Here is a 12,467-nt window from a genome sequence, read left to right as displayed (position 1 = left end):
TTTCATTAGAAGGTGACGTTTTATTTAGAGACTAACAGGAGATGCTGGAGTGAGTCATTTAGATATATGTGGATAAAGCATACTCTTAGAAGAGTGACCCACTGGTGCAAAAGCCCTAAGTGAGAGCAGCCCAGTATGGCCTGAGCAGAACAAGTGAGGTAGAGAGGAGTGGACAGCGAGGTAACAGGGGGGATCATATAGGTTCTTGTTGGTCTGTGTAAAGATTTTGCCTCTTACTCTAGGTGAGAGATGCGGAGCCACTGCAGGGCTTTGAGCAGAGGAAACACATGGTGAGAAGGTGGGGTTTGAAGCATGGATAGGAAGACTCCTCGTAAGATGATTACCCTAATCCTGGAGAAATATAATGGTAGCTTGGTCTCAGATTTGCATCCTGGCTCTACCCTTCAAGTAGATGTGCTCCTCTGAGCTAGCAACTTACTTAACCTCCCTGGGACTCAATTTCCTCACCTCTAAAATGGAACTAACAATGCCTTCCTTATAAACAGTGTTGTAGGATCAAATGAGAATTACAAATAATGCTTAGCACATCAACAATACTCAATGGATAATAACCTATTACTAGATTACAAGCACCTCTTGGGTAGGGACCATGTCTTAATCATCTTGGTACCTACCCCTCTGCCCCAGACAATACAATGCTTTTGAAAGTGAAGATGTTCAACATTTTGTCAGTTTGAAAACATCCAGATATGATATCTATATTCATATCTCTACCACTGTGGACATCAGTTACATTGGGCATATGATTTGAAAAGAAAAAACTGGCACCTGGGATTCTTTTCAAAGTCTACTTTCACACATCTACTGAGCAATAACATGCCTGTACCACACATCCTGATGGCAAGCACATTTTTGCTATTTAATCAAAAATTAGGGCTTCCCAGGTGGCGCAGTGGTTGAGAGTCCCCCTGCCAATGCAGGGGACACGGGTTCGTGCCCCGGTCCGGGAAGATCCCACATGCCGTGGAGCGGCTGGGCCCGTGAGCCATGGCCGCTGAGCCTGCGCGTCCGGAGCCTGTGCTCCGCAACGGGAGATGCCACAACACTGAGAGGCCCGCATACCGCAAAAAAAAAAAAAAAAAAAATTAATTTGGCTCAGGGAGAGCATCCCGCACGCGCTCAGGATGTGGCCTGAGTCTGGCTTTGTCCTGCGATGGTGACTTCCCTCCATCATCTGCTCTGAGTCAAACCCAGGTGGATCTGGTGCAACTAGTAGCTCACTAGGAGCCCATGAACCACTAAGTTCAGTGGCAGCTCTGTAAAATCAATGTAACTAAATAGATTAAATATGACTTTTTCCAAAAGGAAAAGCAGCGTTTAGGTCCAAAGGGAGGTGGAAAGGTCTGTGCCTCAAGTCATTTATAAATGACTCTACAGCTGCACCATCCAATATGGTAGCCGTTAGCCACACATGACTATTTAAATTTAAATTAACTTAAAAATTCACTTCCTTAGTCACACTAGCCACATTTCAAGTAATCACTAGCCACATATGGCTAGTGGCTATCATATTGTATGTGCGGATACAGAACATTTCCATCATCATGGAAAGTTCTATTAGAGACCCTGGCCTACAGAAACCTATGAGTCCAGGGAGACATCAGGCAGGCACTGACCAAGTGTGGACTTGCCAGGCTCCTGTCTTCCCATCTCTTCACATTCTTTATTAATCAGCTCAGATTCAAACAGCTGATCAGGTTCTTGGAAAGTGCTTGTATAGAGGGGGAGAGATAGGAAGCCAGATTTAAAGATCGATAGAAACATTCTCAAGTGAGGCTCAGGAGAAGGCTGCTGCCCAGATCTCTCCTGATGAATTCATCACGTTAAAACCATCATCTGGCAGAAACACCTATGAAGCATTCTTGCCAACAAAGCTGAAGCCGAATCTGATCAAGCCTTAGTGCTAACCTCCATTTAGCATCAGGAGACAGAAGGGGCAGAGGAACGAGCTAAACGGCGCCACAAGAAAGCGAACAGCCAAATCCACGGTGGGAGACATGCCACAGGACAACAGACTTCCTTTCCTCAAAAAGTCAACAGAGGTGAATCACAGGATAGGAGGAGGTCACTCAGATTAAGAGAAACAGAACAACCTCAGTGTCATTTGAGGACCTTGTTCAGATACCAATTTGGACCAAACAATTTTAAAAAGACATTCTTGAGTCAATCAGGAAAATTTAGTTACATGGACTTGATATTAGATAATTCTGAAGAATTACTGATGATTTTGTTACTTGCAATCACAGCTTTATGATTATGGTGATTTAAAGAAATGATCATAGTTTTTTAGAGATGCATAATGGAATATGTAGGGGGTGAAATGACACAGTGTCTGGGATTTGCTTTAAAATTTAGAAGTAAATAAAAACAATATACAAAACACCACCACTCATCCATTTTAAGTGAGTTAGGAGCTGCACTGCAGTTGTTATTAGAGCTTATTTTATTTTATTTATTTTTGGAGCATGGTGGATACAGATGGGTAAGGGGCTAGAAAGATCTTATTTGGGTCAATACAGATTTATTTACTTGATACCTTAGAGATGAAGCATCAGTATTCTCTCTAGAACTTGGACTTATGGCAGGGAAGCCTTTCTTGCTTGCTTTTTTTTCTCTTTAAATTACCAAAGTGTACATGTACCAGGATTTGCCCACCAGTTTCCTGAACAAGCTACCTCGAGAGGCCAGCAGTGAAGCTTGTCCTGATAACTGCAGGTGCTGGGTTTAAAGGGGTATGCTTCATTGTGGTGGGAGTGAGACTTCTCTGGAAGGTAATTTGGCGTTCTCTCTCAACATTATAAAGCACATACCCTTAGATCCCACACTCCCTCATACATACATATATAATGATATATGTAATAGGTATTTATTGCAGCATCATGTGTTCTAGCAAAAGACTGAAACAACTGAAATGTCCAACAATAGGGACCTGGTTAACTAAACTATGGTGCAAGCAATGGAATACTATTTAGCAATGAAAAGAATCAGAAAGCTCTTTATGTATTATATGTTATGTTTACCATGCTATATTAAATATGTATATATACATGTATATACACATATATAACATATATGTTTAATAAAAGGGGAGAAAGACTATCTTCCCCCTTTTGCTCGCAGACATATATAAAATATCTCTAAACCATTATCACTGGTTGCCCCAGAAGTCAAGAATGGGTGACCTTCTTGGTTCTTTTGAGTTTTGAACACTGTTAATGTATTGTCTTTAAAAATAAATACATGCAGTTTAAATTTTAAAAGTGTTTGAGGATAAGTGGGTCCAATGGTTTTCCTTTTCTCTAGATTATGCAGAGAAGGATCTCTGTACCCCCAAGGAAGTTTCCATTTTCATCACATCTTTAATTTTACTAAAGCAACGTGCTGCACAGAGGGACTGGGGTCTCTGCTTCAGCACGGCCCTCGTCTCAGAACTACAGGAAGGATCTCCTCCTCCTCTGGATTTCTGTTAATATCACCTCCAACCCCACCCCCCAACCCACAGAGCCCAGCCCAGCACAGGGGCATCGGTGGAACACTTAGATCTTCTAACTGCAAAAGTCACATCAACATCAACACAGAAAAGAAAGCCAGCAAGACTGGAGCTGGGCTGCCTCGGAAAAGAATACGATAAGTGAAGCGATTCAGGAAGTAACGGTGAGTCACAGAAACCCAAAATGGGTTGAATTTTGCATAAGAGAAAATGCATTCAATACACACACACTCCTCAGGCATGATGTGGATTTTCATCTATTGCTTCCAGCATACAACCTTAATATGGATCTAATCTGAAGTCAACCTGAGCCTCTGCCATGTATATTCTTACATACCCCTTCATCCATCTCAAATGTCACCTCCTCTGAGAAGCCTGCCCTGGTCACCTTTCTACCGTACCCCACGGTCCCTCTCTACACATCACTCTGTTTTCTCCACAGCACTTATCACCATGAGAAATGACTTCATTACTGGTTAATCCATTTAGTTGTTTTCTGTCTTTTTCTTCCCACCATGAGAGCAGGGGCACTGTTGGTTTTGTTCACTTTTATATCCTTGGCACCCAGAACAGTGCCTGGCACATAAAAGGTGCCCAATAAATATTTATTAAATGAAAAAACATACTCTAGTAGCGTTCAAGATTTTATAGGGCTCTTCAGATTTTTCCAGCTGCAGCCCATGTGGAAAACAAATTTTCCCCAATGGAGAACTTCAGTGAGTGTCAACATATTGTTTCTGTTGACATCTTCCTGAAGCCTCATGGCAGGCGATTAACTAGCCTTGGGATTTTCACTGCATACTAAAAAACCAACCAACAAACAAAACAAAAAAACCAACAACAACCCTCCCAGCTACAGTCCTGAAATGTATGGTGTGTGAGACTTCCACACCATACAATTAGCTGCATTACAAGTACAACACCGTCCACGGAAAAGACAGCCTGGTGAGGAAAATGAGGGGGAGAAAAATTAAACAAAAGACTATTTCTTTTTTTTTCTTTACTATTAACATGACATGGGAAAGCCATGGGTGTTCAAAATGCTAAAATATTTTACACCAAATTTCTTTTCTTATACCTCACTCTGTGAGGCTGACCAGGTAAAGGGTAAACCAAAAATTCTCACTTATTTTTTTTTTTCCATCAACAGTTTCTAAGAAATGCTGCAAAGGAGACGTAAACCACACACACACACACACACACACACACACACACACACACACGAGGAAAGCAAGATAATTATCCAATAGCATTTACTGTGCTTCAGTAAGTAGGAGTAATAATAAAAATGAAATATAAAGATTAAAGCAAATTACTCTCTGGTTTCCAATCTACTGATTTTGATGTAAGTAGTAAGAGAAGCATACAGCCTGAACCATGAGTTCTAGATTTGTGGATTACACGGGCGAATTTGTTCCGAATCGGGGAGTCCCTGCACACTCACACACTGGAAGGAATGAGATGGGGGTAAACTTGAACGTGACTTTCTCAACAGCCAACCACGGAGCCCACTTTCAAGTTCTGACAGTTCCCACCACCTTTACTTTTTGGTCTGTTCCCTCAGCTCAGCGTCCATGCCCCCCCCACTTCCAACCCCAGGTCCTGTCCTGGGCTTCTCATGGCCTCCTCTTCCTTATTTGAACATTCTGTGGGAGTATAAATAGAGCTTGGCTTTAGAAAAGACCTGTTTTTGTTTTCTCTTATTTTTCACTCGAAAACTTTAAAAACCAGCGTCAAAGGCAGACTCTTAAAAGGTTACACACTTTGGAGGCAGGAAGAACTTTCTGGAAATGGGCTGAATCTCACTCCATGGTTTGGATAAATGACATCCACTAGTAGGAGCAGAGTTTGGAGAGCTACATAGGTAGCCAGTCCGGACTCAGCGTGGGCGTGGTGCTTCTCTGCTGGATATGGGGAAAGGGCATGATACGGCTTCCTGAATCCTGAACCCTGCTTTAGGCCTAAGGATGTTGGAGAAAACCAACCCTAGCCTCCTGTTGCTGGAGCCATTCTAAAAATCAACTTGAACACAGATTTCCTACCATTGCTCTAAAGGAGTCCACTGGGGAAAAGCAGGGGTTCCTAAGGGGGTTGAGAGGCTCCCAGGAGCTACTTGTAGCCGCAAGCGGAGAGGGCTCTGCCTTCCTCTAACACAGAAGTCTGCACTCAGCTGGGTTGTCAGCAAGCTGTCCCTAAAACCACAGAAGCCATAGAACCTTCTCAAGAAACCTCAAATACTTGCATCTTGATGTTAACCCAGATATTCCAACGTTAGAAAATACAAAATAAAAACCAGTTCCACAAACTCTCCCAAGCTCTAGAGAACACATCTGAATTATCAGTGCAGTTTGTTTGGGAGACTGGTTGCTTCCACTCAAATCACCTTGAGCAAGTTACCTAACCTCTCAGAGCCTCGGGTTTTTTCATTTATAAAGTGGGAACGCTAATAGTATTGAACTAGTGAACCCATGCAGACACTGGTTCTAATGCCCGGCACATAGTAAGAGCTCAGAAATGTTAGCTGTTATTATTCCTCGCCTACTGCCTTCTTTTCTTCTTTGCTTACAAGGAAGGTTAATGGGCATGGGTGAAGTTATTTCAAATTTCATTACTTATTTTACCACCTGGAAAAGTTCAAAATATTCAATTCTGCCCTTGAAATAAGGACCATTTTCTACATGCAACAGAGTCAGCTCAAAGGAATCCAAACTGCACCGTAGTCTGTACCACAAGCTGGAGAAAGAGCACGTGTTTACAAGAATCCTGGCCACACAACACGTGGGATGTGAATTCCCAAAAACGGAGTTCAGTGTGGCTCTACTTTTTCAGCTGATCTCAGTGAGGATGCTGACGACTGAAAAATTATAGCATGCAATCATGCTCAGAAAGGAAGTAAAATGAGGAAATATCCAGAGGAAAAAGTGACTGGACATCATCTGTCTCACAACCACTAGGATGGCAAGTCGACAATAAGGGGGCAGATGAGATATTCGCAAAGGACGCTTTCAGTTCCAAATTCCTTCAGGTTTTCTAAAACCTTACAAAGGGATTTAGAAATAAAAGTAGAAGAGGGCAGTAAAGGTATTAGCATATTGTGAAACCTTTAATTTTTCCGCTCATCATCAATAAAATCTTACCTTCAGAGGTAGTGCCAGATGACTATGACTCGGAAGAGTGCATGTCTTTAAAGTCACTTTAAAAGTGATTCAATATCTCGGCTTAAGCTCAAAATAATGTTTCCATATAATAGAATATGATATGATATGATATATATGATATATGATATATATATATCATATATGATATATATGATATTTTAAAAGACTTTACAGTTTGCCTTAACTTTTTAATATAAGCATTTTCCCTCATTAACTGAAGAAAAAAAGGATGCAAAACTGAATAGAGTCTGACCTCAACTATGTAAAAAAAAGAATCTAAAATGCTGACAGCAGCTGCCTCTACATAAGAAAACTAGGGGTATTTTTTCTTTGCTTTCCCCTCATACCCCGCTACTCTGCAACTTTCTCCAAGAGCATGCATTACTTTTACAATAAGAAAAAAATCATTTCAGTAATATGATATTTAAAATTGCACCAAACTCTATGAAAACTCTGTGAGGTTTTCAGAGATTTAGGAAATCAGAGGGTCCGTGTATGTATTGGTCAAAAAGAGCAACTGGCCCCCAAATGCTATTTCCTGCCTCTCCTCCAACCAGGCATATAGTACAGTGCCTGGCGTCTGTCGAAAGGCCGTCAACTCTTGATCACCAGGGAAACTGAAGAGTCAGGCTGTGGGTGATCCAAGCCCCTTCTTCTCCTGCTCCTGCAGGCTGCCTTGGGTTGGCCTTTGTTTTTCTCTGCTCATTAGTACCTCCACTCTGTGGCTGAAGAAGCCAAGCTTGTGTCTATCAATGTCCGTCTTTTCTAACAGTTCTGGTGACGAGTCTGGCAAGGGACAAGCTTGAAGTGTTTGAATACAGGGATCTGGAGATCCTCTGTGCCTTCCAAATCGTCTACACAATCCTGGGGCTTCAGGACTCTGGGTGATTTCAGGGGCTGCTCCCAAGCATCTGTACGCAGGATACATAGGGGAGTCTTGGGAATGGCTGGGCTGTCCTCGGGAGCCTGGCAGGGCCCAGTCAGCTCACACTCTCCCCTCCCAACCTCCTCCTGAGGGGTAGAACCTTCCTGAGGGAAGCTGGGGGTGGGGTTTGACTCCCAAGAAGTTATCATACCAGTGAGGTATTCCCTCAGCCAGACAGTCTGCCTTCTTCTCAAGCTGGGATTCTTCCCTGAGCTTCTAAGAACCCTGAACCCGCTCCACTCCCACCGCCATGTGACTCCCTAGCAACATGCTTCCCACTCCCCCCAGAGGACTCTCACAGAGTGGTTGCCCGTGCCTGGGGCAGAAGCTACCGAGTCAGTGTAGCCTGAGACATAACAGTGTGGTCTCTGAAGCGCTTCCTGGTTCAAACCCCTGCTCTGCTACGGGTGACCTTGGACAAATGGTGCAGCTTCTCTGGGCCCCGGTTCCCTTATCTGTAAAATGAGAACAGTGTGTCTACCTCACTGAGTGGTGGAGGGGACTGAATGAGAACAGGGAGAGTGATGAGCACTGTATAAATGTTAGCAGTCACAAAACAAACAGAAAACCAACCTGCCCTTGTTACTGGAACCCTAAGAACACAGCCACAGATGTGGCTTTGGAAAGGGTAGCCCGTACAGATGCCGAGGAAAGTGAGACTTGGGTCAGCCGTCTGTTCCTCAGCAGCCTTGAAGCTGCAGCTCAGTTCCACCCCTTGGTAGCACAGCATCGCTAAACACCGGCCAGCTGCACACGAACTGCTGGGGTGAACAAACAGGACAGGCGAAACCAGGCCGTCCCATGGGAAACTATTTATAGCCAGTGTTCCTTCACCTCCAATTTACCATCTAACAGTTTGGTTGGCTCTGCTTTGGGGAAACAGTGTTCTTGTCAAAACACTCGTCAAAAATATCCCAAATCTGAAGAGATAACTGGCAAGGAGACCCAGTAAGGATTGATGGAAACTTCTTCCGCCAGGCGAACGGGTCCAATGAGTCTGACCAGCTTGGTGTAGGTCCAGACATTGCCTCACGGCCCTGAGCAACTTGTATACAAGGACTGGTGGGTATTTACCTTCCCCCAGGAAATAAAGCTAATACAAAAGGAAAGATGATCAACGTATATTTTAAAAGCATGTGTATACAAACAAACCCCCTCCCATATGTTACTGGGTTTCCTCCAAAGAAAACAGATTAAATCAAGTATCTATCTACCAGGCACTCAGCACTGTATCAGGCTGTGGGAATTCCCGGCCCCCTTCTCCAGAAGCTCAAAATCAAGCTGGGAAGGCAAGACAAACACAAGTGCAAAGGTTAGGCATCAAAGCAAGACATTTGTAATGAGCCAAAAGAATGACACAGACAATGAGTATTTCAGGAGATGAGGGAGAAACGTGATCACTCCAGGCTTCCCAGTCCTCAGAGAGGAGGCGGAGTTTGAGTTGAGCCAAAGCATAGATATGCAGGATTCAGTAAAGCAGAGAAAAAGAGAGAGCAATCCAGGAAAGGGGTACAGTGTGAGCGAAGGTGTGGGAGCAGCACACAAGGCACATTGGGAGAAAGCAAGCAAGCAAGCAGGTTTGGCTAATTAGAGACGATCAGAAGAGGAAGCGGTTTCCTAGGTCATCTAGTACAATCTCATTTTACAGATGAGGAAATGGAGGCTCAGAGAGGTTAAGAGATTTACCTCAAGTCACACAGCTAGTTATCAGTGGGAGATCAGTTGAGAAAACAAATCTGTTAATATTCAGTTTAGAATCCGAGCTGACAGTAAATTGACTGGCTATAGAAAGGCAAAGGAGAATCCGCCCAGGGTGAAAGAAACAGTGCAATTCTCAACCACGAATGCTGGTGGAGGTCACAGAAGGTGCTCCGTAAACGCTTGCTGAAGAAATTGATAACTGCTATATAATTTCAGACGAGTCATGTGTTATCTCTGAGTTTATTTTCTTCTCCTTCCCCCTGCACCTTTCCCCCAGTGAATAAAAAATCTCAGCTCGGCCAGTGGTGTATCCGCACAGTGGAAATAAACAGTTCTCAGAGATAAAAGGCGAGGGGAGCCTCAGAGGGTTTGAGATTTCTAACCTCTCTGTGGTGGGTGTGGGTAGGAAGGTTAGAAAATGAACCACCCCCTCCGCGGGCGGCAGGTGGGCTGGGGAGAAGGAACATCTGTTTATTTCTTCTTTTTAGCCCTATAATCTTTTACCTCTTTGAAGTTGTGAGAAATCAGGTGCTTTGTACATTTCCATTATAAAGGAGATAGAACTGAAAAGTTAAAAGTCTTAGGAGGGTGAGCCTGGATGCAGTAAGGGCCAGGTCCCCATGTGCCTCACCCAGGCAGCCTGTGAGTAAGGAAGGGAACCGTCTTGGCAAGTTCCCAGGAATCAAGGGGTCTGTCACTTCCATACATGAGTAGGAGGTTATTACAAATAGATTTCCAGAAATTTCTTTCAGGCCATTTCCGTGAGGGGAGGTGTCTCCGAGCAGTTCACAAAGCAGCTGGTATGGTCTTGTGTATAACCCAGAAGCAATAAAAAATACAAAATACAAAAGCACAAAATGGATCAATACTAAAATCGACATGGAAGAAGGCACAGAAAACTAACCTTAAGTAACTGGCCATTTCCAGTCCCCAAGAATAAAACAGTCCTGTTCATTACCACGGTGCCATAAACGGACGTCAGGTCGGAATGGATCAAGGTAGATGACGCGATTGGCTGGACTCTTTCAGGTTGATCCTTCTCATTCTGAACATGCACACAAACGCACAAATAAAAAAAAGATAATTTTTAACAGTGATAATTCTCATGATGATAAAATGTCACTCATGCCCACCTGGGAAGGATCCTTACTGGAGCCCCAAATACATTTTCTTAGACAAGATCCCCGGGAACAACCTTTTATCCCCTTTATCGGCAGAATCACCACGCTTGCCCAACCCATGGAAAGCCATTTGTTTACTGTGTATTAACATGTACTGATTGCCAGCAGTGAGCTAGCCATCCATTTAACACTCCCCCAGCTGATATATGAAACTGAGTTCCCCTTTATTGCCAAAAAAGAGCCCACCGCTGAAGTGGGAGGGAGACAGTCTTATACATGGCTGTTTGCAGGATCATGCTGAAATTTATTTTAACAAGGGTTTGGCTTCTGTGAGGTTAAACAAGCCACTTCCAGAGATATGAGACAGACCATCCTATTGGGTGTGATGGCAGAGAGGAGGGACTCTGGATTTATAAGAAGAGTGCAGTGTGTTAGCCCAAAGACAGGGTAGGTCATTCAGAGGGCAAAGAGGGAAAGACAGAGTCATGGATGGTAGGTAAGACAGAGCCGCAGGGCTAAAGAGGAACCAAGCACAAGGGCTGGACCCGGTGCTGACGTTCTTGAAGAAGAAATGGAAAGCCTAACTCTCAACCTGAAGGCATTTAAACGGTCTGAGGTTCTGAGCACATGGAATCACATGCTCACTCCTGATCATTAAATAAAGCCCCTCTTTAAATCCAGAGCAGACAGTGTGTCGACCAAAATGTCTTTTTCTTCCTTGTTTAAAGGCATGAAGTGCTTCCTGCTGCTTCCTGCTTTCAACGACAGGAAACCGAGTTTGTTACACAAATCTCTGGAAGATAGGAGCTAGAAAGAGTCGTTGCCTTCTGCAGCTACTGAACACAGTGCGATAGCATACTTTATCTGCCAGAGTTTGGTTCCCAACTGTACTAAGGTTGGCGAAGGCACATCTACGCTTCAACCAATAGGAGAGCCAGCAAACTTCTGTAAGCATCACCGCAACTCCTAAAACTGCCCCGTTTGGAGAGGGGAGAGGTAGGAAGGGGGAGGCTAAGACTTATTAACCTCATTATATTACTGCCGACAGTGTTTATGTCTTTCAATTTATGTCTTATTAAATATTCATTATTTTTAAACCCACCAAGTTTCATTAACATCTACACTAAATGGATTCATGGACTAAATTGATTTCTGAAGCCTTTAAAGTGCCGTCTACATTTCTTTGTTGAAGTTACGCTGGGAGGAAAAGACATGCTGGCAAGGATTTCGCCAATGTCGTGATCTCTGCTCAAGGAAAAGATGTCATAACCTAAGAGAACGTGGCTTATTTGCATACAGTATTCCATAGTGAACTCAGCTTAAGAAGATTTTTAGAAAACCCATTGGAGATTTTTTTTTTCCTGTTAAAAATATACTTTTCATACAGTCGGGGAAGATGAGGAACTGTCCTGTTAAAATGAAGCTGAGAAAAAAAATCTCTGTGGGCCTAAGAATCAGAACAATAGATCACTGTTTAGGTAAGGATACCTCGTGACCATGAGCAGAAAAAAAGAAAAGTCGGTGACCTTTAGATGTAAAAAAAAAATAAACCCACACATCTTGCTTTAAAATAAAACCAAAATTGTTCAAGCTTAAAATCGGCTGACCACGCCTCTTCTTTTTATTAAATATTTGAGCATCTCAGAAGTGCTTAACTCAGAGAATTGGACGTCATCTCTGCCCGGGCATCTGGAATGTTCTAACACCACTATCCTTGGCTGGAGGACTCCGTTTTCCCTCATCCCACGACACAGACAGAGTAATGACTGTGGACTGTTGATTATCCATCCACAAGGACCAAATGGGATAGTGTCCTCCCACGTATACAGTAGGTGCTTAATAACTGTAGCTATTTAGATTAGCTAAGAACCGTGACATCACAGTTAGCCTTGGCTAAGGCGGGATGAGATATTCTGTTTGTGAAAGACTGACTCCAAAAAATCCCAGAAGTGGCTCAAAAGCCGAAGAAGAACAAGGAGAAGATTGCTTCTAAATTACTGTCCCATCCTCTCTAGCCTCCTTCCCTGGCTTCTGACTGTTTCTCAGTAATT

General features: G+C 43.3%; 1 protein-coding gene across 1 annotated transcript in view; it reads right to left on the bottom strand.

Moving 5' to 3' along the window:
- The window catches only part of PLXNC1 (plexin C1), a 141,803-nt gene that overhangs the window by 112,856 nt on the left and 16,480 nt on the right, over nucleotides 1–12,467 (bottom strand). Inside the window, exon 2 of the mRNA XM_060025382.1 lies at nucleotides 10,200–10,340. Within this exon, the coding sequence (XP_059881365.1) occupies nucleotides 10,200–10,340 (141 nt within the window). The remainder of the gene's footprint in view (nucleotides 1–10,199; nucleotides 10,341–12,467) is intronic.

The sequence above is a fragment of the Delphinus delphis genome, chromosome 11, assembly GCF_949987515.2.
Source record: "Delphinus delphis chromosome 11, mDelDel1.2, whole genome shotgun sequence".
Classification (NCBI taxonomy): domain Eukaryota; kingdom Metazoa; phylum Chordata; class Mammalia; order Artiodactyla; family Delphinidae; genus Delphinus; species Delphinus delphis.
Note: the sequence above shows the minus strand (reverse complement) of the source record. Positions and strands in the feature narration are given on the sequence as shown.